Raw genomic sequence first — 24,902 nt, forward strand, 5'->3', positions numbered from 1 at the left:
CACACCCACCGCGTGAGGGAGTAGCGCCCGCCCTGCCGCGAGCAGGGAGAGGAGGCGTCGGGGGAGTGGCCGTGAGGATGGAGAGGGAGGGGTTGAGTCGATGACACGTGGGCCCCACAGGTCATTGAGATGGTCAAAACCGCTTCACATTGGACAAAACAGCCTCACACGCGCTTAGGTGCTAAAAGTGAACGGTTTTGACAGTTGGGGTATTAGCATTAGACGGTTTTGTAGTTGAGGGTCAAAATTAGACGAACCCAATAGTTGAGGAGCCAAAAGTGGACTTAATCCAAATCTTATAGAAGTCTTTCGTATCTTGCCTTCCAATGTATCCTTGCGCAATTAATTAGTTAGAGATGAAGGAAACTTGTAGGATAGATAAAACAAATACTCCCATAGTTCTAAATTATAAGACGTTTTGTCTTTTATAGATACACTGTGTATATAGAAAAGCTAAAATATCCTATAATTTGGAATGGAGGGAGTAATATAGATCTGTCTTATAGTTTGGCTAGCAATTTCTATAAACAATATAATGTGTCAATTAATAGAGACAAATGTTTATTATGAAATTAATTTTCATGATAAATCTAGTAGCACCAACCTTATGTTGTAATCTAAAATACATAGCATTAATTTGGACTCAGAGAAAGTATTGATTTAGGTTTGTTTGTCTCCTTTTAGGTACACAACTGAAATGACAAGCTATATGAACTAGGGTGAATTCAAAGTGTACAACAAGTACATGCGCAGTGAGCTGTAGCAATACGCTGGAGCAATTGATCACACGCCTAAGCTACTGCTTTTGCCCAGACTTAATTAGAAAATCAGTACTCCGGCGTAACAGTTGGGAGCTTGTTAGGATGCTCTCTAGAGCAGCACCTACCTCACACAATTACATAAAATAATTCGTCACGCTTATTTGTCTTGTTAACAGACAGCTAGCCTCTGCTTGTGCTTATGCGGCCTGGATGAACATTAAAGACGATCGAACACCTTTAAATGCCAAGCCAACAGATTATAGATGTGACCGCCCTCAGCCCCTCACCGTTGTTTGCAGGCAGGCACGGCCGCACGGGCAATGGCCACCGCGAGTGCGATGACGGGGCACCAGCAGCTCCCTCGCCGGCCCGCGTCGTGCTCCAACTCCAAGCAGAACCGGGCCAGCAAGAGCAAGCCGCCGGTGGTGATCGCGCACGAGTGCCCCAGCGCGATGCGTGCCCACGTGGTGGAGGTGCCCGCGGGGCGCGACGTGCTGTCGTGCGTCTCCGCGTTCGCGCGGCGTGGGCGGCGCGGCGCGCTGGTGCTGGGCGCGGCCGGGCACGTCACGGACGTGGTGCTCCGGGAGCCCGCGCTGGTGCTCCGCGGCACCATGGAGATACTGAGCCTGGCCGGCTGCTTCTTCCCGTTCCCGGGGCCTGGGTCGGCGGCAGCCACGGGGACGGCGGTGTTCCTGGCGGGGCCGCGGGGCAGCGTGCTGGGCGGCGGCGTTGCGCTGGGAGGGCTGGTGGCCGCAGGGCCGGTGGTGGTCATGGTGGCCACGTTTGTAGCGGCGGCGCTGGACAGGCTGCCGTTGCCCAAGGGGGAGGAGGCCGGGAAGGCTCAGCAGGGCTGTGACGTGCATGGACACCACCGGGCGTGCAGCTGGGCTGCAGTGTGCCGAAAGCAGCAGCAGCAGCTTGGCGCCAATAGCTGATCGAAAGCCTTGCTTCCATCTCTGGCGAATTTAATCAATTGATTTACAGCAACTTCGTTTACAATTCGAGTTTAAACTTGACCACGGACAAGAAGATTCCATTCAGATGTTGTTTGAAACCTGCTCTCAAAAAGATCCACCCCGTGCAAGAACGTATATGTAATAGCTACTATTAATTATGATTTTTTTTTCTCCAAAAACAACAAAAATTGCAGTAATATATATTTTTCTCTTCTTGTTATGTATATACTAAGTGCATTGCAACGAGATGTTGAGGTTGTTTAGTTATCTGTATAACTTGTGGCTCGGAGATTTTATTTAGTGATCACGTCATACATTTCAATCCGCCTTAAAATCGAACTCCATATTATGGTTGGACGAATGTTGCTCTAACTTGTATGGGTACGAGATAATTCATTTTGAGATCGGACTTCGCACTATGCCTGAACACTTAACTCGTGAGGGTGTGAAGGAGAATGGTAGACCATGAAAACACTTGTTACTCTAATTCATTTTAGAATCATACTCTGCGCTATGTTTGGACATGCTACTCTAACATGTCCGAGCATGAGAGAGATTGGCTTTGTCGGATCCCTATTGAGCGGTTGTGTATGATGAAGGATGAAGAAAAATCTTAGCCTCTTCAATACTCCCTCCGTTCCAAATTATAAGACATTTTGGATTTTCTATATATATTGTTTGTACTATATATCTAGACATAGTGTATACATGCATATGTATCTAGAAATCCCAGAGCATTTTATAGTTTGAATGGAGAGAGTATTAATTAGGGAGGATATGGATAGGGGGTTATTAGACATGGGTCGAAATAGCTTGACCGGCCTGCCTGATGACTCGGAAAACTGGCCCAGTCACGTATTGCACGCCCTGATATATCCTTTGATGAACAAGGCCCACCTGCCCGTCCTACTCCCCTTCCCCAAGGGAATGAATCGGTCGAGTGGAGTCAGCGCCGCCGGGCCGGTCGCGGTCGGACCCCCCCTTGCTTCCCCGTTCCCCCGCCGCTCCGCCCGCCTCCTCTCCTTCGATTCGTTGCTTCCCGCTTCAAATCCTCCTGCGCCGCGCCAAGCTAAGCCACCAGCCCACCACCCTTTCCTTCCCATGGCTTCCGACGCCCCCGCGCAGCAACCGGCGCCCCAGCAGAAGCCTACCAGAGTCTCGCTGTCCTACGAGGAGATCTCCAAGCTCTTCTCCCTCCCCATCGCCGAGGCGGCCTCCATCCTCGGTATGTACAATAAATCCATGCCTGTGCCTTGCGCGCTGCTTCCAATTCCCTTCACCCTGCATGCTCCTCTTATCTGCAGGAGTCTGCACTAGTGTCTTGAAGAGGATCTGCCGCACCCACGGGATTGTTAGGTGGCCCTATCGTAAGGTAAATTCCTATGGGACAAGTGTGTGCTTTGTCCTTACCATGTCTACGCCTGCAAAATCTTACTGTATGCTACTACTACTTTTGTGTGATATAATAAGCACACAACATTTTGAATCAAGTAGTTCCATGCTGGACATGTCTTAAAATCTCATATGGCCATAGGGGGATTACTCAAAGCCAGCCCCATGTACGTTTTCTCGTGTATCTGCTCTAAACAGAGTTGCGTTGGTCCATACAACTTTTAATACCTCTGCTTTGATTTCTTATTCTGTCTGGTCATTTGTAGTTTTACTCTTGCAGCTTGTTTCTGGGAAAGCTGGGGACGACACAAAAGGTCCTGATAGAGACAAAGCCAAGGAACTCCTTGAGTTATCAAAAATCGCGAAACAAAAGGCTTCCAGTGCATCAGGCCCATCAGTAGTGTGAGTAATGCTTTCCCCTGAGGCCTTGGTAGACGATTCTTGTGATTTAGTTGCTGCCTGTGCCTTCTTCTCTCCTGGAAAAAAAAAAGGAAATTGATCTGTGAAACAGATCGCATCATATTCATCTCACACTTGGACTGGACTGGACATGTTTATAGGTCATCAAGCACTTCCCAAGGAGTGGCAAAGTCTCAACAGGGCAGTTCTAAGGCAGGACAAATTTCAGTTTCGCCCCCAGCAGGTAAACAGAATGCATCACCAAGCTTGGCCCATGGTAGCCAAGCCAAGGCCATCCCTAGCTATATGGATGATTTCAAGTACGGATTCCCATCATCTGGCTTGTCTTGTGAAACTATGAAATGGTGGGGCACAAGCAGCGACACGGACTGTGTGCCTGCCAAAGATGGAAGCCATGAAGCCCATGAATCAACAACACATGAGCCTGCCAAAGATGATGACGAGTTGGACTGGGGAGCAGATGAAGCGGAAGCTGAAGCTGATGGCGCTGTTACAGCTGAAGCGTCGGCGCAGCTGTGCTCCCTGAGAAGGAAAGCAGTAGATGACGGGCGCAAGCTATTGAATGGCGACAACCGCAGGGGCCAAGAATTTTCTAGGCTCAACAAAAGGCAGAAGCTAGCGCTGGCCCAGGTATTTGGGGCTTCACTGCCAGATGTTGTATTTCTCGTGTCTAGTGAGTGAAGAGCAACTGTAGCTGTGTTTTCCCTCCCTCTCCAGGTCCTCATGTAATCTGACCCATTATTAGCGAGAGGTGTGAAATCTTCTCATTGAATTCAAGAATGGCAGGAGCTTGTTTTGTCTTCCTATCATACAAGTCATTGCTGCCGCTTTTCTCTACACATTTTCTCTTATCTCCCATGTGTGTACGAGGAGAGCACCTTATGATATATATATGAATGCACATATATATGTACATAACATCATCCCATTCCATTGTGTTTTGTTCCTTTTTTGTTTTTGATAACATTGCGTTTTGTTCCTTGATTTCAAGTCAAAACTGTTAAACACTTGTAAAACTAGCAAAGATGTCCTCAAACTCAAAGTGAACGGATCCAGAAGATAAGCATACCCATGGTGTTTGGTCAATGGAGGATATAGCATCGAATACACATCCAAGTGAGTTTGGCTGCCCTTAATATATCTCTTTCTGCATTTTTTCCATATGAAAACCCATCGATGCAAATCTGAAAGAAATAGCATTCTTTCTTCAGATAACATGCCCTTCATCTTCAACTGTAGGTTGTGAAATGTTTATGCTTCTAAAAGTTGTTATAGTTTCCAAATCCATGTGTTTTAGGCAACTGTGAGACAATTATACCTGTAGGTTTATCTTTTATTTGCGCTGTATTTTTTTTTGGATTTTGTAACAGTGGCCAATTCTACATTTATCTCATCATCATATTGATACAGAAGGTTATGCGTAAGAATCACCTTATTTGTCGATTTGATATGATCATATGAAAATCGAATGCATGTAGGTCTCAGGCAGACAGCATGTGTAGTGTTTGATTTACTGCTTGGGTGCTTGCAGAAGTAATACGGTTAGGTGTTATGTTTAACTGTTGGTGTAATATGTATTTTGGAAGGTGTTTTTTTCTTCCATCTACAGTCACATTGTAGCATGCAGAAGATGTTTATGTGTATTGATTTAAACTTTTTTATGTCTGGCTCTGAAGCTTTGCCATCCATTACTGTATTACAGTAATGTCATGATATCCTTATATTACAGCATTTGTGTAAAGGGATGGCAAGCTAATCTGTTAGCTGGCATTCACTTTTGTAATGATATCCGCATTACAAGACTGAAAGAATCTTGCAAAGTGTGCACTAACGATTTGATGTCAAAGGGATAAAGCTTTAGTAGTTTAGTTACTGATTTGCCTGTTATGCTCACATATGGAAGCAATACTGACTTTAGTGTGGCTGAAGAATTTACATCACAACCACCTTTGCTGCCTCCTTAGGGCATCTCCAATGTATGGTTATCATTTCCGCGAAGTGAGCTTTAGCTGTTTATGATGTTCTGGAGGCATGCACTTTGTCTTGTAACGGCATCTAACGGTGAGTTTGTTTTGTCTAATTTCTCCTTGATCCAGGCAGAGATAGCACTGAACTTAAGCTACCTGGCATACGGGATCTAACATTGCTTCTGCTGACTGCTTTGGGATTGGATGGCACTTTTTGTGGGCAAAGAGCCTGAGACTACTATATTGCCTTTGTTAACCAAATATTTTCTGTTAGAACTTAGAAGCAACCTGCATAATACGTAAGCAAATAAGCAATGGTAGGCTTTTGATATTTGCCATTGTGGTAAGGCCCAACTGCCCAAGGATAATGAAATATACAGGGCAGGGCATGTGTTTGGCACTAGATGGCCTGACCTATAGATAGCCATCATGTGTTTGGTTTGCTTGTGGCATACTGTTCTTTTTTTCAGTTGAGAAGTATCGTGTGACATGAGAATATTATTGACCTCTTTTGTGTTTGCCTCTACTGATCTTGATTGGTGTTCACATGAAGTTTTTATATAACCTGCTTTTTCTTTCTTTCTTTCAGAATCAAGGTTTCCAAATGTTGAAAATATATATCTGGCTGAAATCAATTCAATCTTTCCATGCGAAGTGGGCAAAATTGGTGTTGCAGGGCAAGGGGACAAATGTGGATGGGAATAAGAGGAAGAGCAAAGGGCAAAGGCAGATAGAAAAGGCGTATAGACAAGGAGGAGGAACAGAGCAAGCAAGGTATATGCATTCAACATCTTTTACGGGCAGCAGGTGGTATTGGTTTCTGGATCTACCTCATTGGTGGTTATGGAACATCCACATGGGTAGAGTAATGTATGATTTGGTAATCATCATGACTTTTTGTTTGGTTTTGGTATGGAGCATGTTGTGCATGTAGAGCCATCAGTAAATACAGAGGAACTCTGTGGGTACTAAAGTGAACAGATATGATCTCTGGTAGAGCCATCAGTAAAAAGATAGGGAAGTAAACTCACGTCTGGAAGAATCATGAACAGGAGGAGCAGTGCCTCTATCCCCCATTGCATAACACCTGTTTGGCTGTTTTGACTACATAACAAGGAATGGGGACAGAGGAAGGAAAGCAGTAGAAGTCGGGATCCACCAAGGCAAGCTTTGTGATGAGGTGAGGTGAAGTGACAAGTGAGGGACCCAAGAAAAGGCCACTGCAGAGTTAAGAGACAGACTTGAGAGGGAGAGATGCAAAGAGCAGAACAAAATCGGCAGCAGTATTTGCTATGGAGCTGAAGCAGGAGCACATGGTAGGTTGCCTTGGGTTGAAGAGACCTTACCTGTGTGTGCGTGTAGCATGACCGTCCAGCAAGTAAAGCAAATGCAAATGCAAAGCAGAGCAGAGTGTCACCTACTCAGCTCCACTCAAGGTCCAGCGGGTGCGGTGCGGGAGTACATTTCCTCCGTTTCCCAACCTCCCCCCACCCAAAGGTCCAAGGACTTGTTCTCTATAAACCAGAAGAGAAGCTGCAGGCAGGCGTCCTGTGCAGTGCAGAGCACTCCATCTGATCTCAGTGGCCTGTCTCCACGACAACGAGTGCACTGTCCACCCAGCCCAGCTCTAGCCTGCTGCAGATCAAGAGCAAGAGCAAGATGGCAAGAGGTGCTCGGCCATCTGCGCGGCTCCTGCTCCTCTCCCTGGGGCTTGTGCTCCTCTACTTCAGCTCAGGTAATTTCACTGCCGGTTATTGGTTTTAATTTCTTTTGATTTCTGAACCCCACTTTCTTTTCTGCCACACCCTTTCCTCTACTTTTCTCCTTGTTCCATTTCATTCATAAGAGTAAAGGTTTCCCTTTTTGGGGATTGCCGTGCTGTGTGTCAACTGTTGATTGATAGTGCTCCAGTACCCACCAGTAGCTTGTGCTGCCTTGGCATTTGGAATTGCTTGATTGGAACTGTTTTGATTTTGTAGGAAGCAGCGTTGGCGTTGCTGATGCCCAGAAAACGTGGTGCGTGGCCAAGCCGTCGGCGTCCAAGGATATCCTGTCTCTGAACCTCAACTACGCGTGCTCCCAGGTGAGCTGCGCCGTGATCCAGAAGGGCGGGCCGTGCTACTACCCGGACAACCTGGCGTCGCGCGCCGCCGTGGCCATGAACCTCTACTACGCCGCCAATGGCAGGCACCCCTGGAACTGCTACTTCAACAATTCGGCGCTCGTGGTGCAGTCCGATCCCAGCTATGGCTCCTGCACCTACTACTGATCGATTGCCCTCCTCTCCGATGCTCAGTTGTAGAGCTGCAGAGGTCGATCGATGAATGAAAATCTAATCCCTGTGTTGTGTTGCGTAATTGTGTCGCGTCCTAGCAAAAGTTACTCTCCCTTGTATTGTTCCATGCATCCAGATGAGTGCCCCCATAGATATATAACCATACCAGCTTAAGCTTACGTTTGGAGATGCATGCATGCATGTGATTGTGTATTCAAGGACAAGGTGATTGCAAATGAAAGAAAAAGAGGGGTTTTTTTTCTTCTCTTTTGATCGATGAGATGAAAAAGAGTTTCCAAGCGTCTTAGCGAGATTGATGGTAATGGTACATTGAGCAAAATAACTAAAGTGGTGCATGGGCTTGTTTCTTTTGTCATCAGGAAGACAACAATCATTCATAAATCTGCCATCTCAGATTGATCATGATATACCAATCGCTGGCTGTAGCGTCCAGAGAGATCACTGCCAAGCCAATAGTATCCACATCAACGCATGGCATCCTTATCCTTAGAAAAAAAGAAGTGCAATAGTATCGTATAATTTGACTGCAGAGCAACGGTGGAGCCACGTAAAAAAAAATGAGGATATATGCTGCGGATGTGCAAGCTCCGCCATGTTAGCCAGTGCAAAGCTGTAGGACTGTCCGAGCAAATAAGTTAGTCATACAATAGTAGAGATGCAGTAGTAATAATATGAGTATATCTGTGCCAGTAATAAATAATACGCTTGCAGCAGAACAACAAGCTGCTCTCAAGTGGTAGTTCAAGGATGCTACGGCATAATTGGCTCCTCCTTAACTTTGATTCACGCTCCGCGCACTGCTGTAGAGTGGCAATCGCAATAACAACGAGGAAGATTTTTTTTTTTTGGCTCCATCATCAGGAGTATGTATCCCTTGTCGTAGCGCAGATTTGATCTATATAACCAGTGATCTTCATGAAGCATCTGCAGAATTAAGGGGACCATCATATGCATGCATTCGTACTGTGAGTGTGAGATCGATCTGGTTGTACTGTACTGGCTAAATTATACAGTAAGTAGCTTAGCTAGCGCTGGATCATATTCATAGCGGCTTCGTCAATTCCGTATCTTTCTTCATTAATTCCGCCAGTACATCATCAACCATGCATCCATCCATCATCCTCTTGCATTTTGCAATTTGCATTGCTGCGAGCTACTCTTTGTTCTTTTGTTATCAAATACAAAAACCACACCGTCTGAGCCTGAAAGTATGGCTATGGCGCCTTTTGTTTTTGTTTTTGTTTTGGAGCTAGTGCCAAATACACTACAGTGTAATAGTAGACTGAAACCGTGTGGGTCCTGCCCCCTCTTTTTTTTTTTGCATGATAGTTTTTCTCGATCACGCAAAATGTTTACGCGTCTTGTATTAAGGTAGAGAAATAGTTCAATACAACACGCCTAAGGACACCCCTAAAGAGTCCGTAAAGGTTTTTACGTAAGCTCAGACCCAAAGTGTATATCACTCTGTTCGCTTGTTGGTTTCAGCCAGACTTATTCAACTAGCCAATAATGTTTTCCTCTCTCAACAAACAACACCAGTCAGCCTAAATCAGCCCAGAAATCAATCAACGAACGTATGTCCCCAATGGAGTCCCCATCATCATCATATGCATGACCCATGGGAGTGGGAGGACCCAGCCAACAACGATGCCAGCCATGTGCAATGCAAGGGAGGACCCACCCCACACGCTCTCCCTGAGTCCCTGTGTGCTTGATCCAGATCCGGACCGATCGGGCACCGATCCATCCAAATCACCCTTCCCTTCCGGCCTTCCCCTTCCTCTTCTCTTCCACCACCAGCAGGCAGCAGCAGCGGCGGACTCTTCGTCGTCCTCAATTCTCCTTGGATTGGATCAAATTCAAAATCCCCGTGCTGTGCTGAGTGCTGTGTTGGCCCCGCCGTGGTTGCTCTGTACTGGACTCGATTCCTCACTCCTGTCCCGAGTTGTGCTGTGCTGTTGACCAGACGGACCGCAGGAGATTCATCCCGTCCCCTCCGCTTCTCCTTGTGCTGCTCTGGTAAGCAACCGCCCTACCTCTGCTTGCTGCTTGCTTGCTTCCATGGATTGATTATTACAGTACATACTGTTACTCTATGAGCAAGCCCTCCTCAACCCCAAATCTCCGATTTCAATCATGCGGATGGAATATGGATGGATGGATTACTTTGCTTTGCTGCGTGGCGTCCATGTTACGAGAACCAACAATTTCGCTCTGGACACCCAAATCCAACCGCAATTGGATGGATCCCCTTGTTAAATTTAACTTACTCTATGTATAAACACATGTGTCCTACGACCATAATTGGGGTCCTTGTTTTAGCTAACTACTGTATGCTTCAGATTCAACCGCAGGCACTTTTTTGACTTCACATGCATGCACACTACTGTATGTTCCAAGTCACCTTTCAAAGCCATGTCATACCAGTTTCCTTTACTACTTGTTACTATACTCTATTTCTTCTCTGGATATCGCACTAACTGATGAGTGAACATCACACACACAGATCCTTCAAACATCCATCACACGTAGTGAAAGGCTGAAAACACACAATTGGTGGTGGGGGGTTGATATCTCAAATAATCATACATGATCTCTTTCTTCACTACTACTAGGAAAGAGAAGCCAAGTCAAGTAACATGCATCACCAAAATGTTTTAAACAACAACAACAACAACAACAACAATAAAGCCTTTAAGTCCCAAACAAGTTGGGGTAGGCTAGAGTTGAAACCCAGCAAAAGCAATCAAGGTTCAGGCACGTGAATAGCTGTTTTCCAAGCACTCCTATCTAAGGCTAAGTCTTTGGGTATATTCCATCCTTTCAAGTCTCTTTTTATTGCCTCTACACAAGTCAACTTCGGTCTTCCTCTGCCTCTCTTCACGTTACTATCCTGGCTTAGGATTCCACTACGCACCGGTGCCTCTGGAGGTCTTTGTTGGACATGTCCAAACCATCTCAACCGGTGTTGGACAAGCTTTTCTTCAATTGGTGCTACCCCTAATCTATCACGTATATCATCGTTCCGAACTCGATCCCTTCTTGTATGACCGCAAATCCAACGCAACATACGCATTTCCACGACACTTATCTGTTGAACATGAGCTATTGATGTTATCAGCTGGTGGGGATGCTGGAGTAATTTGTTCAACACCAAAAGAATAGGAACATGCTGCCTTACCTATTCAGAAAGCACCACTTAGTTTGCCTTTCTGTTCTAAGCCATATACTGCATTGACATTATTACACAATTATTTCCTCCATCAGCTTCTTCGTCCTTTCTTGAGTTATGTATGTGTCCACAACTTTATGCCTTATATAAGTTTGCCCTTTTGCCATGATGCATGCCTTTTTTTATGTAAACGTTGACATAATGACATTAGCTTCTTGTTTTTCTCTAATATACAACAAACACAAAAATAGCATCATGTCGGAGATGAAGGACTCCAATGCGCCTGCTGCACTCGATGGAAATCCTCAACCTATGGACCAAACTGAAGACAATTCTATGCCCTCAGCTCAGCAACAGGTTATTTTCTGCACTAGTCCTGGAGATTATACAGTAGGTACAGTAATTTCAATGGCACCCCCTGCACTCTATTGGTGATGGAATAACCATCCATCCAAATTGCTTTAAGTAAGTGGCATGATAGGTTGTACTGAACATAATAATGTTTCTATGGATAGGAAGAAGCAATCAAGAAGAAGTTTGGAGGACTAATGCCAAAAAAACCACCACTCATCTCAAAGGTTCCTTGCTGACATTTTTTTTCACGTTATCCCAAGATAGATGAAATAGGAGGGGAGCAGAACCAGATAACATCCGCATAAGTTAAGTGCTGTGGTCAGTAATAAAAATCTCTTTTTGTAACTGTAGGATCATGAGCGGGCCTACTTTGATTCTGCTGACTGGGCTCTAGGAAATGTATTTGCTGTTACCCTTCTCTTTAATTTCTGTGGCTTCAGTACGTTTGATCTAGCGAGTTGAGGGCGCAAGTTTGGAACTTGCATGAATTAGTACCATGCATGACACTTTGGTTGTGTACAGCAAGGTGTCGCTAAACCAAAAGGACCACTGGAGGCACTTAGGCCAAAGCTGCAGGTATCACTCTGCTATCTATATGTAATGTACATATGGCCAAAGCCTAAGTGATGGTGTGTGTTCTGGTTGAGGTTCAGCTAAAATTACTCACTCCGATCCCCTGTTCAACACACTGATGTACTGTGGATGACATTATGTTGTGTTTATTGTTTCAGCCAACACGCCAACAGCAGCAACAACGTGCAAGGCGCTCTATTTACACTTCGTCAGAAAACGAGGGTATGTACTTTGATTTGTTGATGATGCCATAGCTTGATTCTGGTCCTTGTGCACAAGCAAAACAGAGCTAAGATAATCTAAGCAGAGTATATGCATATATAGAGGTTTACTGGTAGAGTAGTAAATGAAAGATGGGCGCTAGTTCTCTGTATTGTTTGTAACATAGTAACATGCATGGTTGCAGACGGAGATGGTGCTGGTGCTGAGGATATGAGCATCAACTGAAGTGGAGTTGAATCTGTAGGACGTGGGTACGGTTGTTGCAGAATCGCAGCTTGCTTTGGCCACTGCCTGAATTGATTGATGAGGAAGTCGTCAGTATATGTCAAGTGTTGTATTTTTCCTTTGCAATTGAAGGACAGAGGGTGATTCATCTCTATACATATACATGAAACTAAATGATTCACTGCTGGGTTAATGAGTTGAACATTTGATATGCATGATGAGATGGCCTATTATGTACTACGAGTACTATATATAAATTACTGCATAGTATTTTTATTATCTTTTTTTAGAAACAGCATAGTATTTTTATTATCTGTGGATAAACGTATATATATTAAATAAAGTGTGTGTATTGTTGAACATCTATGTGTTATTATTACTGTTATTGGTGATCACTAGTAGCCATGCACGTGCGATTCATGGAAAAAATCATAAACATCAGAGAAATGGTAATGCTATTTTTTACAACATTTACCATTGTTCTCCCGCATATCATGTTCATCTTCATACTTCGCTCTCCTATTGTTGAATTAGAGGACCATCATGTGCTTGACAATGCCACCTAGTGGTCTTATTTGATTGTTGATGGAGAAAGGAGCCGATGGCCATGGAAACTTGTGGTTTGCTTGATGAAAATGGACAATGTTCCCAACAATTGTTTTCCAACATTGAGCTGCATATGGCCTTGCTAAGTGCTAAAGGGTAATTCTACGGAAAACTGCAATGAGAAAATAGATGCATTTAGATTTGTGAAAACAACGAAATATGGAATGGAGACCTGACTGAGTTTTCTCCTCAAATAGCTTAGGCTGAGCATCAACAAAGCAGATTGAAGGTCACCTGGAACAGTTAAAGCCCTTAAAAATCTCCTTCATATTTGTTAAGCAGTGGACCACTTCAATTGGCGTAAAGGAGTGCAGCATGGGGTCTGCAGGTCCATGAGACCATGACACCCACGTCACTTGCCAATCATCTTTAAAAAACGAAGCCCCGATCATTTTTTATTATAAAATAAAATAATTTAAAACGGCAGAGAAAAAACAGGAGACATATACGTTTACAATCTGGTACCGTTGCACAACAAAATTCGTTTTTTCAAGTGAGGTCAAGTAAGAAAGTGCAAATCAGATCAGACCGTATCAGATTACGGAGGGTGCGGTGCCGGTGAACTTGGCCTTGAGGTATTGGCAGATCAGCTCGACGACCTCCCTCCGTTTGGCACTGTTCTGGAACCTCTTGTCATCACTGCCGGCCCTGGCCATAACTAGGCAGCACCGGCAGCATGGGCCGCGAGCAGACCAGATCATGGTCTCCTTGCGTGAACCACTTCCAACCATTGAAATCCTGCTAAGCTGGCTTTTTGAATCAAATTTATATGTGAATGAAACTGTAACTACTGTCCTTTCATAGCAAATAGCCGGTAATTTGGCGATTCAGAAAACACAAAATAATCAGGTTCGCAATAACGATATTTTTTCTTCCCATGTTTATTTGTTTCATCACAGAACTACCAGCACTACAAATCAGCCATCGTATATTTTCAAACAGATCCTGCATTCTTTCCAATCTCATATACACATTAGCTCAATTTTGAAAATAATAGGACTGTTTGCACCTTAAATTCAAAGAAACTGTTGAGAGTATTGTGTTGTTGAACTACCTTATGAGATCTAAAAGAAGGTCAAGTTGAATCAGCGAAACCAGGTGACGGAATGCTGGCTGCTGCTTGAGCAGTAGATCAGATCATGCGGGGCAGCCAATGCTTTCATCTTCTCGTGAATCAGCTTGATCATACTCCCGTACGTCACCTGCAGACTGCCCCAGAGATCTATATCACAATCACAACTAATAATCCCATAAAAAAAAACAAATCTCTGTGGCTGATTTTAATGCCATGGTCCTGAATGCGCGCCTCGGAGCCTTTCGCCTCCACGGGGATGTTGTGACCCTATCGACGTCGTCGGAGGCAGCGCCGACCAAGGGTGCCATACCATGGCGTGCTTTAGCAACGACGCGGCCATCGTGCGAGGTCGTCCGTTCCGGCAGGAAGCGAGGATACGCGACACAGAGAGGAAGCGCGGCAGTTGTCGCGGGCAGGGAGCGAGGAGCGAAGAAGCGCGGCGATTGGCGGCGTGGCTACACGGAGTCGTGTACGCATGCACATGCCGGCGGCTAAGGCCTAAGAGCATGTATGAAAGCTTATAGCTAATCTATTAGTCTACTCGTGTAATAGCTAGTCGGCTTACAGTGTGTCTCACAGAACTTTTTATATCCTGTGCATAAGCTGACGGTAAGCTTACAGCCCACTTCTCTTCTCTCTGCTTCTCTATCCTCCACGTCAGCGTTCAACCCACTTACAGCCCCTTATTATACTTGTTCTAAGAACCGTGAAGGTGCAGACGGGGAAGTTGTCGCGGGCATGGAGTGAGGAAGCGCGGCTGTTGGCGGTGTCGCGAAGACGCGGTTACTTGCGGGCGGGTAAGGAAGTTTGCCGGTGAATTTTTTTTGCCGTAGGCGCTCGTATCTTCACGGAAACACACGTGTTCCATAGGTTAGGATGTCAAGAAACGCTTTGGGGCCACAATTAATGCTTTATCAAATGCGTTAGATATACATCCAAAGGAGGAGATCTAAGGTGGGTAGGATCATGTATTTTTTTAATTCGTTCACTCCTTTATTAGTGATGATTATTATGGATGGTGTTGCATTGGTGGAGCTGCGTTGGTTAATATAACGACGCGGAGTATATATGAGCTCCATTTAGCTGCGCTGGCCAGGCGACTGGCCGGTGGAGATGGAAGAGGAACGGGACATTTCCTCCAGCACCTGGCCCCCTGCTAATTCGTTGTTTCGTGCGTGTTGCCCGCGGTCGCGGGAGCGGGGAGTGGGAGTCCCACGCTGGAAAAAGCAACAGGTGACGCGGCGCCTGCTAGACGCGCTCCGCGCCACGCCTGAGCACCATGCGCGCGCTCGCCGACCGACGCGCTGGCGGCCGCGCAGCTGTCGGAGGCGGAGAGCAGAGTCTTGTTTCTGCTGCTGCATCGCTGTGCGTGGATTGGACACGTACGTACTGGGACTGCTGCTGCTGCTGCTACAGTTGTAGCTAATACTTGTATCTAGGACCTGCTTACTTACGTTATGTTGCTGTTGTACTTTAGTAGCTAGAAGAAGAGAAGAATGAGGAAAGATGGAAAGAAACGGTGGCATATATATAATGCTGTGCATGGAAATGAACGATCCATCGAGCAGTCTTCAGGATCATTATATAGGGTTGAGGGTTCATATATAATTGTCTGTGTTTGTTGGGTTTCCATCACCTCCACCCCTCCCTTCTTTTCCTCTTCCGTTTCGGCCTCGCTTGCCCAATCACAATCGGTTTCGGACTCCTCCCTTCCCCTCTGTCTGCATATTTTGGATCCGAGCACAAACCAAAACCCAGACATCTGTAGCGCCGTGAGAGAGAGCCATGCCGGTGCCGGTGCCGGTGCGCAAGGCCAGCTTGCACCCGCCTGCTCTTGATGGCGACGGGGGAGAAGAAATCCAAATCCCTTGGGTGCTCCTCGAAGACGCCGCCTACGTCGCCGACCGCCGCAACGCTACCACCGCCTACACGCATAAGGTCACTTTCTGCTTTGCCCGCCCGCCGCGCGTCTCCTACGTCTGCGTCTACCATCATCCTAGTAGCAAGGCAAAGGAGGAGGAGGCCATCGTCTACGATCCCAGGGTCCTCTCCACGGACGCCAACCGCGTCCTCCTCAGTATCGCCCTCGGCCCTTTGCCCGACCTCTACATCTACCGTGTCCCGCCGGCGACGGCGACGGGGGCCCCTCGCTCACGCGGCTCGAGCGGCCGCCCTGTGACCGCTTCGATACCACTCAGGTTGGCGTGCTCAGCTGGCACACCATCCGCCGTGACGACCACGACGATGACAGCAGCGGCCTCTCCTTCCACCGAGCTCGCGAAGAAGACACGCCCTACATGGTCGCTGCCCTCTGTTATTCCGACTTTGGCCTACAACCGGGACACCAACTCTATGTCTACGACTCCAAGCAGCCCGGATCTTGGAGGACACACACCGTCTCAGTGGACGAGCAACATTCCCAGAAACACGGCGGACAAGACGGCTACATCCTGCACCAAAACTGCAAAGTCATCGCTATTGGAGGGGAGCATGGCACCATGGGCTTTGTCGACCTCTGGCGGGGCATCGTGCTCTGTGATTTGCTTCTGCTCCTCAAAGACAACCCCAGGCTTGGGTATATCAAGCTTCCGCCGCCTCTCCTGCCAGATGGATTTAGCGAGGACGACGACCAGGGCGATGCACGACTTTATCGAGACATTGCTGTCGTTGAAGATCGCATCATGTACGTCGAGCACGACTTTCACCTGTTTGAGTTGGAGCCTTGCCCAACCTACTGGGATCAGAATCACTGCCGCGAAGATGGGTGGGTGGCAGGCACATGGAGCAGGCTGATTACCAGTCCCGTGGACGGTCCTTCGGAGAAGCATCACGAAATCGATTCATCCGGCCGACATGGACATCACAACCCCACAGTTTGATCTCCTCCCAAAGGTGCATGACTACGAACAAGGCAGGCCCCTTCCACCCTTCAAGCAGAGACTCACCATAATCCAACCCACGCTCAGTTTGTGCGCAGCTGCTGATGCTACACAACTAGTCTGCTTCATGGTCAAGAAGGACATCAACGATGGCAAGGCCTGGGTGATTGCTGTCGACATGCCAAATAACAAGCTGGAAGCAGTCTTTGAGTTTGATGCACAGAGGTCTGCCTGCGTGGGTTTTGTCTACATGCAGAGCGGGATATCCAAATACCTCAAGAGGGGTGCTGCCGCTGCTGCTGGGATCCTCATCCTCCAACAAGAAGCATCATCCCGAACCCGGAATCCTCAGGCCAATGCCATCGGGCACTACTGAAGAAAAGCATCAGGACCTTGAAATGGAAGACATGATGGCTGATGATGGAGATGATGATAATATGCTGCTGGACCTTTGATATTTTTTCTGTCAATAGAAATGAAAAAGATCTTTAGAAGAAGAAATGAAAAATGTTGATATGTTGTACACAAGGGTTTTATCATTCATCTAAAAAAACTCCATCTATGATATGATCACCACCCTCTTCAACAAATTACAGCCAGACTCCACCCCGGTGGTGCTCTGATGATCTTGTGGTTCATTAGTACTAGCTAGTTGCAAATTCCTTTGATGAATGCACCATTGTGGCCGGTGGCTGTTGCTGTTTTCGTATACACCGGCATGCCATGGTATGCCAACATGCATGTTGTGCGCTGCTGGGGCATGATGGGGTCTCGGCGTCTCGTGGTTAACAACAGTCGTTGCCGTTGGTGTCTGTCCAGAGCAACAGCTGCTCGCTCAGGTGAGGTAGCATCCTGTCAGCGTCGCGCGCCGTTGCGGCCTCGACAACAGGCGACGCCACTGCAGCGGAACCGGCAACACATGAAGACGCTGAATGAAGCTACTGAAGTTGGGCCTCCTCGGCCTGCTAGAGCTGTGCATCCGAGCACACGTTACATGGGCCCTGAGTGGCAGTAGTGTTTGTATTATGCCCAATTGCTGAGTGTATAGCACAACACAACGCATTTACTTGCGATGGAACAACACAACACATATATGAACATATATATAGCAGTGTAATAACACACACGTCGCCTCAATCTGAACCATAATTAGCAGGCAGATGTGTTGTTTAAGAAAAGATACAAAGCCAGTTCAAACATTTACTTGTGTTCTCAACTTGATGTGTTAGCAGCGGGCCAATGCAATGCAAGATCGCATTCATCTTAACATCTGGTTCTGTGATTGCCACCACCAAGTAGCACATACATACTGCACTTTAATTTCTTTCTTACAATGTATTATTCTTTCAGGGTGTCCATGGATCAACCACTACAAATTTAGATCCAATATGAGCACCAAAGAATAGTGGGAATGACAACACAAGTGTCACCAAATAATGGGGGCAACAAGGAATCCTACTTTGCCACACCAAAGCAAAATTGCTTACTCACGCAGGTGTTGCTTCCTTGCTGGCTTCTGCCCCATGGACCCCTTTCAAGTTCAAGATTCCTGTCAGGCCTCGCCCTTTAGCAAGCCGCTCAATTTCACTAAGCTTCACTTTAAGATCTTCCAGTTCTTTAGCTAAACTCTCTTCCCTTTGTTTCAATTCCTTGATATCAGTAAAAAAACAATTGTTAAGCTAAAATAGCACTTGTAACATTGGAAACAAAATTAACAAACAATCAATGCCTCTCAGCGTGTGCACACGTCAATTTTCCAGAGCATATATATGACGGATCAATTCAGAATTTTTGCAGGCCCTGAACCGTACAAAAGTGGTTCTCCACTCTATCACCTAATAATTCAGCTAGGAGCATTGCATTCACAAAAAATTTGAGTTGAAGACTTGCTGTCGAAAATTCCATCAATACCCAGTTTTAGGCAGTTATTAGAAATTCTCTATGGTTATGTGAATTCCCAGGCCAATAGAAACTCCCGTGTTCCACAGGCAAGCTGTAAAAGCAGTGGTGACATACTTTGACTTGCTTTGGCAAGAGCAGCATGACAGCATCTAATGCTTCTGTTGCATAAACCCTCTTAACTTACTACCAACATCTCTGAACATGCACATATGAGTCATAATGAATGTTCATAGTACTGAAGCATGTGCTGTGCACACCATCACATGATATATCATGATCAAATTCCTGGCAGGCGAGCTGCACTCAGGATGTCAATTATTTCTTTAAGTAATAAATATATCCTCCTTATGACACTGCGTATATCCTGATATCTCTGTATAAGTTTTTTGAAAACAAACTACGATTATCAGAATATTTCTATTCCTGTGGCTACATGGTAGGGAGACAGGTTATGTTTCACGTTTATCCCGTGTTGTGGAGGGGGAAATAATCTTCAGGACAGGATGGAGAATAGTGAATAAGCCAGGTAAAGAGCAGTTAGCACGGCACATTTGTGTGAGCTCAAACTCTTAAGGCACTGGAGAGAAACGGCATACCTCAAGTTCCTGTTTACGAGCTTCCTCCTTTCTAGCCTCGGACCTTGCACTTCTCTGTACCTCAAAAATTAGAGCAGCAACAGCGACCTATGATAATAACAAGAGGTAAACAGTGTAGCATTAGCTGAGAGTTAAAGAGCATCCCTGTGGGGGAGCTGCAGATGTAATAGTAGCACAGATGATTTATGAATGGTTTAGAGAAGCACCGAAAAGATAAAGCCTTCCCCGATGAGATCTGTAGCAGCTTGAACAGCTTTCTGCTCATCTAAAGGCCTGATCTCAACATTTGTGGCGTGCCCGTAAATGCGCCTTTGTATCTTGGTGGTGATACGATGGTTTATCTGTAACAATGCTTATACCGTCAATGTGTATGAACCACTAGAGGAGAAGCAAGGATCTTCATTCAGTAGCATAGAGTGCTCCCACGTAGTAGCTTATATTCTGCTAATAAAGCATTTAAGCAGGCAATATTGAGTTGAACAACAAGTCGGACAGTAAGTTGTGCATATTACAATTTATTTATGAGCAGAGATCTGTCCTCGGATCCCTCCCTCCCTCCCTATTGAGTTGTAAGATTCAGATTGGCACAAAATGGAAGCGGGCTAGCCCTAATCGAATGGAAGGGAACGAAGGGATCTCCATTTGAGTAGCGCTACATTGTTTGTTGATAATCTAGTACTACGACTAGATAATTCCCCCAGAGGCAGAGGAGGAAGGCGAGAGGACAGAGAAGAGGAGGTAAACGGCGGTAAATTTCATACCTGGGCGATGGCGATGATGAAGTTGCGAAACTTGGGGTGGACGGCGGCCTGGCTCTTGAGGCGGCTGGCGATGGGCTTGGACAGCGTCCGCAGCGCCAGGGTCCCCAGCTTCGCCACCGGCAGCGCCATTCACGGCGCCCCTCCTGCTGCTGCTGCTGAGTGCTGATGCTTCCCTTCCCTTTCCTCGCGAGGGCGAGAGAGGGAATCGAACCGAATCGAATCGCGCAGGATCTCGCTTGGTCGATGCGAATGCGATGCCACCAATCCGATCGAATCGAAGCGATGAAGAGGAAGTGTTGAGGGCCGGAGCCCGGAGGGAAGGGGAGGGGAGGGAAGGCTTCAGCTGAAAACGGAACAGGGAGGAGAAAGAGGTGGGAAGGCCTCTCCAAGATTGGTGTTTCTGACAGAATTTTTTATATTTTAGTTTTTTTTTTTCGAAAGTTTCTCACAGATAGATTCTTGTTGGAAAGATTTTATAATATGGACCCTTAACTCGGCGCTATTGGTGTTGGCGCCGAGCTAACACGTCTCGGCGCCAGCGTCCCTGGCACCGAGATCTTGGGCTCGACGTTGACGTTGCACTGATTTGTCAGGCAGCTCAGCGCCATAGACGCTGGCGCTGAGCTCGGCGCCGTAGCTTCTGGCGCCAAGCCTCCTTTCCTCTCCCTCCCTCGCTATGCTGGTACTTTATTGCGTGTAGCTTTTTCAGCAACAGGATGGCCGGACGGCGGGTGGAAGAGTACTATGCAGAAATTGGAGCATTTATCGTGGCTCGTGGGATGGATATGTACGTACGATTACTACGTCCCTGCGTGTTTAGATTTTTTATTGTCTGTACAGGTTGCATCATGTCAATGCCACTCTACCCACTCCGTCCTGCGCGAGCAGTGCTCGACTGCCCACACCACGCGACAAGACTGTCGCTATAGTGGACAGGAGGAGGGAAGGGGGACGTGTGATGGGACAGGGCGAGACTGCGAGGGCCCCGCTTGGAGCCGGGCATGCTATCGTTACTGCTGTCATTTCCTGTTGGACGGTGAAATAGTTGTTCGCTATAGTGGACGGTGAAATAGTTGTTCGCTATAGTGGACGGTGAAATAGTTGTTCGCTCTCGTTGACATTACTGCTGGCCTTTCCTGTTGGTGCTAGTCTCTCCTGCTTGGCACCGGGCATGCTATCGTTCTACGTTTTGCGTGTACCTCTGCTATAATCTTGTCTCAGTACCTCTTCCATGGTTCCACCTTTTACATGTGTTTTGCCTCTTTCCTCTCTTGCTTTCTCTCGCCTCTTGTAAGTTGTTCGTCATTTGTGCTTACGCATATGTTATCGTGCTATATTTAGGCCGACGCAAATCTTACCTAGTACTAATTAGCAAGTTACACGAAACCTAATATACTGTATTTTAGAATAGGACTCTGTCATGCTACGTTTAGGCTGACACAAACCTACCTAATATTAACTAGCAAGTTACACAAAACCTAATATACTGTAGTTTAGAATAGGACTTTGTGCCATCATTATTAGACATAAGTTATTCTAACTCATATGAATATGTGTCATAATCCAAATCAAATACGAGATACGGAGAACGCGACGACAGTTCGGAAAGTAAAAGAAGAGTAAAATGATTTGCCCTGTTCGCTTGGATGATAAGTCATGACTGAAAGTACTGTTGACTGATTTGTTGTGAGAGAAAAATATTGTTCGTTGGCTAAAAAAGTACAGCTTATAAGCCAAGCGAACAGGATGATTATTCTGTCGGTCTGTTTTTTCCCTTTCTACAATGCTCTTGCGCCCCTTTCTGTCTTATACGTGACACGGACTCACAACCTTGCTCTTATAAGTTAGAACCATACTCATACGTATTGAAATAGATAATCCAACCATTACGTAAATCTCTGAGCTATAAGTTGTTAGGTTAATCGAGCGATAAGGTGTTCCATTGCAACGTGCCAACATGTTTGCTATTATATACGTATGCTCGCTAGTGGTCTCCTTCAATTCACTTCAATCATTCTATACAGGCGGAATCATTATTACATGCGGAACCATTATATACGTGCCAGGAGCTACAGCGCCGAGCTCGGCGCCAGCGTCTATGGCGCCGAGCTGCCTGCCAAATCAGCGCCACGTCAACGTCGAGCCCAAGATCTCGGCGCCAGGGACGCTGGCGCCGAGACGTGTTAGCTCAGCACCAGCACCAATGGCGCCGAGCTAAGGATCCATATTCTAAAATCTTTCCTCTAAGAATCTATTTGTGAGAAACTTTCAAAAAGGGGCTAAAATGTAAAAAAAATCGCTGTTTCTGATGAGTTTCGTTGATTATAACAAGTAGTACGTACAATCACAATCATCCCTCCATCTCCATACAAAAGATGGAAACAAAAAGAAACTCTTCTTCTTGGCACCCAAATATGAGTTGTTACTGAATTAAATTGATGTTAGTAGAAGCTAACCTAAGTAGCTTTTTCTGGTGCATACAAGTTGTGGCAAATAATTCCTACGGCAAATAAAAACCAATGAGAGGTGTGTCCACGTCAATAGCCATTAGAGCACTCGCATGAATGAAAAGTGGCCGCTTTTATGATATCGCGATCCAAGAAAGCAAGTTGAGATGTCTCTAAGAGCAACTTATGTAGCTTTGTATCCCCTTACAAAAACACGCCTCAGTGATTCTGGGCAATAAAACACGTCTAACAGCTTCTCTTTCCCCTATCCCGACATTCTCTTCAGCCGGCAAGCAAACTCACGAGCCATGGAGTACAGGCCGACTAGAACTCTTCCTGCAGGTCGCGTCTCCTCTGGCAGCATCACGTAGACTTTGGCACTTCATCCGCTCGATGACCTCATCCAAGCGGCACGTCATCCGCGGTGGCATCGATCATGGACTGCAGCCTAGACCATCCAACACGCAAGAGGCTATCGTGTGGTGGTAGAGAAGGCGGCTTTGGCACTTGCCAATTTGCCATCTCTTGTTGTGACAGCACGCGAATGAGGGAGACGGCAGTGGACAAATAACGTGGGACTTTTTAAATACAGAGATTATGGTTAATTTACTTAGTTGTTGTGGTGCTCTAGTTTTTAATAAAACATTATCTATTTTGGAGATCATCTAGATCCTAGGTTTTTAAAGTACGTTTTACAGAACTATAAAGTTGCTCTAAGAGTCTACGCCTCTTACTTGACCCAATATAAGCTTCATGAGTCATCTGATAGAAACCGGTCAAAATTTTCATGGTGCTCCCGTAAGTCACCCAATAAATGCCGCCCTAACACTAACTCTTCTTGCTATGTCCGGTCATCCCAGTTGTGCATACTCCCTCGTCCCTAAAAAAAAGTCATTCTCGCTTTTCAAAAAGTCAACGACTTTTAACTTTGACCAAATATATATAATAAAATATTAATAATTATGGTACACAATTAATATCATTAGGTAGATCGTTGAATATACTTTCATAATAAACTTATTTGGAGAAATAAATGTTGCACGTATTTCCTACAAACCTAGTCGTAGTTGAAAAAAGTTTGACCAACACAATTTCCGCGACTCCTTTTTAGGGACGGAGGGAGTATTACTTAGTCAACTCCACTACCCTCAAGCCTCTAGGCAATGCAACCACACCATGTTCCATTGGGCTTTTTTTATCGTTGATGGGCTATGCTCCACCAATTTTAAGAAAATTATATACGGATTCCATATTCTACGGCATCATAGAGTTTAATAATTAGATTTTAAGTTGGATCATTTTATCCCATTAATAACTTTTCTGTATCTATGGATGGAGGCCATTAAATATTATTATCACTACCGGAAACTACGAGTTTCCCTACGGTTTTTATTGTTCCCTACAGTTTTCTATCAGTCCTAGGGAATTATCCGTCTCCCTAGGGTCCCATTCAAAACCGTAGGGAATCCTGTATTTCCCTAGGAAGTGCGTAATTTCGTCGGGAGCAGAAAGAGGAGTGGTCCTTCAGCAAGCCATGCCATCGCCAACGTGGAACCTTTCCCTAGCAGGTGGATAGAAAATCCTAGGGAATCAAATCAGAATCCTAATAATCTTTAGGGTGCCACTTTCTCCTTCCGCCGCCCAATGTTCAGTTGCCTCCATCTACGCCTGAAGCGAGCACAAGTCCACAACAAAAAAAATGAAAAAGAAAAGAAAGAAAGAACGCTCGTATTCTCTTCTCTCGTCGAAGCACGTGAGCCGCCCCGGCCGCCCTAGCGCCCCGCCGCCTGCCTGCCCAGCGCCTGGCCGACCGACCGCCCCCACCAGCCGCATATCTTCCCCAAGCTGCCGCCCTTCCTTCCCCAAGCCGCCGCCCTTCATCCCCGACCCAAGCCGCTGCCCTTCCTTCCCCAAGCCGCCGCCCTCCACAAGCCACCGTCCGCCCTTGCTAAGCCACCATCTTTCCCATTCTCGATCTGCTGCTGCCTCCCATTCCCTCCCTCCATGTCTTGTTCCTTAGATCCGGGGAAGCAAAGGATGGATTGACAGAGGAGGTAAGGTATGTTCTTGGGATTCCTAGTACATTCTTATGTGGACAACAGTAGGAGGATTGACAAACAATTGATGGATGTATTATTTTTAGGTCCTCCCATTCCATAGTCGAGGCACCCTTCTACTGCTTGGTCTTGCCTGAAGCTCTGTTGTGAAGGAAGTCACCACATGTTCACATCTGCATAGGAGGGCAAGGTAGCCTGACTTTCAGTTGTGCACAAAAAGAGGGCAAGGGAGGGAACGAGA

General features: G+C 46.1%; 4 protein-coding genes and 1 pseudogene across 5 annotated transcripts; 4 read left to right on the forward strand and 1 right to left on the reverse strand.

The window, feature by feature from the left end:
- Positions 1–1,081: 1,081 nt before the first annotated feature.
- Positions 1,082–1,730, forward strand: LOC136451234 (AT-hook motif nuclear-localized protein 21-like; annotated as a pseudogene).
- Positions 1,731–2,635: 905 nt separating this feature from the next.
- On the forward strand, positions 2,636–4,347 carry LOC136553230 (uncharacterized). The gene is made up of 4 exons (XM_066544607.1): positions 2,636–2,942; positions 3,022–3,089; positions 3,390–3,511; positions 3,670–4,347. Exons 1-4 carry the CDS (start codon positions 2,645–2,647, stop codon positions 4,208–4,210), a joined length of 1,029 nt encoding a protein of 342 aa, XP_066400704.1. The 5' UTR covers positions 2,636–2,644; the 3' UTR covers positions 4,211–4,347.
- Positions 4,348–7,098: 2,751 nt separating this feature from the next.
- Positions 7,099–8,080, forward strand: LOC136553231 (glucan endo-1,3-beta-D-glucosidase-like). The gene is made up of 2 exons (XM_066544608.1): positions 7,099–7,231; positions 7,476–8,080. Exons 1-2 carry the CDS (start codon positions 7,156–7,158, stop codon positions 7,763–7,765), a joined length of 366 nt encoding a protein of 121 aa, XP_066400705.1. The 5' UTR covers positions 7,099–7,155; the 3' UTR covers positions 7,766–8,080.
- Positions 8,081–9,447: 1,367 nt separating this feature from the next.
- On the forward strand, positions 9,448–12,553 carry LOC136451286 (uncharacterized). Of its 2 annotated transcripts, none has more exons than XR_010758577.1 (7): positions 9,448–9,811; positions 11,216–11,321; positions 11,480–11,542; positions 11,670–11,717; positions 11,841–11,947; positions 12,050–12,113; positions 12,298–12,553. XR_010758577.1 is itself a non-coding variant. In XM_066451994.1 (7 exons), the coding sequence occupies exons 2-7, from the start codon at positions 11,220–11,222 to the stop codon at positions 12,336–12,338; spliced, it is 372 nt and encodes a 123-aa protein (XP_066308091.1). In that variant the 5' UTR covers positions 9,461–9,811; positions 11,216–11,219; the 3' UTR covers positions 12,339–12,553. The 2 variants fall into 2 exon arrangements, 1 of the variants encoding a protein (XP_066308091.1); XM_066451994.1 differs by having other exon boundaries at positions 9,461–9,811; positions 11,841–11,894.
- Positions 12,554–18,155: 5,602 nt separating this feature from the next.
- LOC136451287 (uncharacterized) lies at positions 18,156–20,527 on the reverse strand. The gene is made up of 4 exons (XM_066451995.1): positions 20,158–20,527; positions 19,603–19,737; positions 19,397–19,483; positions 18,156–18,547 (listed from the first exon to the last, which is right to left on the reverse strand). The coding sequence occupies exons 1-4, from the start codon at positions 20,284–20,286 to the stop codon at positions 18,386–18,388; spliced, it is 513 nt and encodes a 170-aa protein (XP_066308092.1). The 5' UTR covers positions 20,287–20,527; the 3' UTR covers positions 18,156–18,385.
- Between the last annotated feature and the right edge of the window lie 4,375 nt (positions 20,528–24,902).

The sequence above is a fragment of the Miscanthus floridulus genome, chromosome 5 (genome assembly GCF_019320115.1).
Source record: "Miscanthus floridulus cultivar M001 chromosome 5, ASM1932011v1, whole genome shotgun sequence".
NCBI lineage: Eukaryota > Viridiplantae > Streptophyta > Magnoliopsida > Poales > Poaceae > Miscanthus > Miscanthus floridulus.

What these genes read in the sequence shown, in the direction of transcription:
- LOC136553230 (XM_066544607.1), top strand. Translation starts at nt 2,645, where the DNA reads ATGAATCGGTCGAGTGGAGTCAGCGCCGCCGGGCCGGTCGCGGTCGGA. An exon ending in CGAGGCGGCCTCCATCCTCG is followed by an intron (nt 2,943 to 3,021) that starts GTATGTACAATA and finishes TCTTATCTGCAG; the next exon opens with GAGTCTGCACTAGTGTCTTG. An exon ending in TTAGGTGGCCCTATCGTAAG is followed by an intron (nt 3,090 to 3,389) that starts GTAAATTCCTAT and finishes TTACTCTTGCAG; the next exon opens with CTTGTTTCTGGGAAAGCTGG.
- LOC136553231 (XM_066544608.1), top strand. Translation starts at nt 7,156, where the DNA reads ATGGCAAGAGGTGCTCGGCCATCTGCGCGGCTCCTGCTCCTCTCCCTG. An exon ending in GCTCCTCTACTTCAGCTCAG is followed by an intron (nt 7,232 to 7,475) that starts GTAATTTCACTG and finishes TTGATTTTGTAG; the next exon opens with GAAGCAGCGTTGGCGTTGCT.
- LOC136451286 (XM_066451994.1), top strand. Translation starts at nt 11,220, where the DNA reads ATGTCGGAGATGAAGGACTCCAATGCGCCTGCTGCACTCGATGGAAAT. An exon ending in CTGACTGGGCTCTAGGAAAT is followed by an intron (nt 11,718 to 11,840) that starts GTATTTGCTGTT and finishes GGTTGTGTACAG; the next exon opens with CAAGGTGTCGCTAAACCAAA. An exon ending in CACTTCGTCAGAAAACGAGG is followed by an intron (nt 12,114 to 12,297) that starts GTATGTACTTTG and finishes GCATGGTTGCAG; the next exon opens with ACGGAGATGGTGCTGGTGCT.
- LOC136451287 (XM_066451995.1), bottom strand. Translation starts at nt 20,286, where the DNA reads ATGGCGCTGCCGGTGGCGAAGCTGGGGACCCTGGCGCTGCGGACGCTG. An exon ending in GGGAAGGCTTTATCTTTTCG is followed by an intron (nt 19,484 to 19,602) that starts GTGCTTCTCTAA and finishes TTATTATCATAG; the next exon opens with GTCGCTGTTGCTGCTCTAAT. An exon ending in CTCGTAAACAGGAACTTGAG is followed by an intron (nt 18,548 to 19,396) that starts GTATGCCGTTTC and finishes ACTGATATCAAG; the next exon opens with GAATTGAAACAAAGGGAAGA.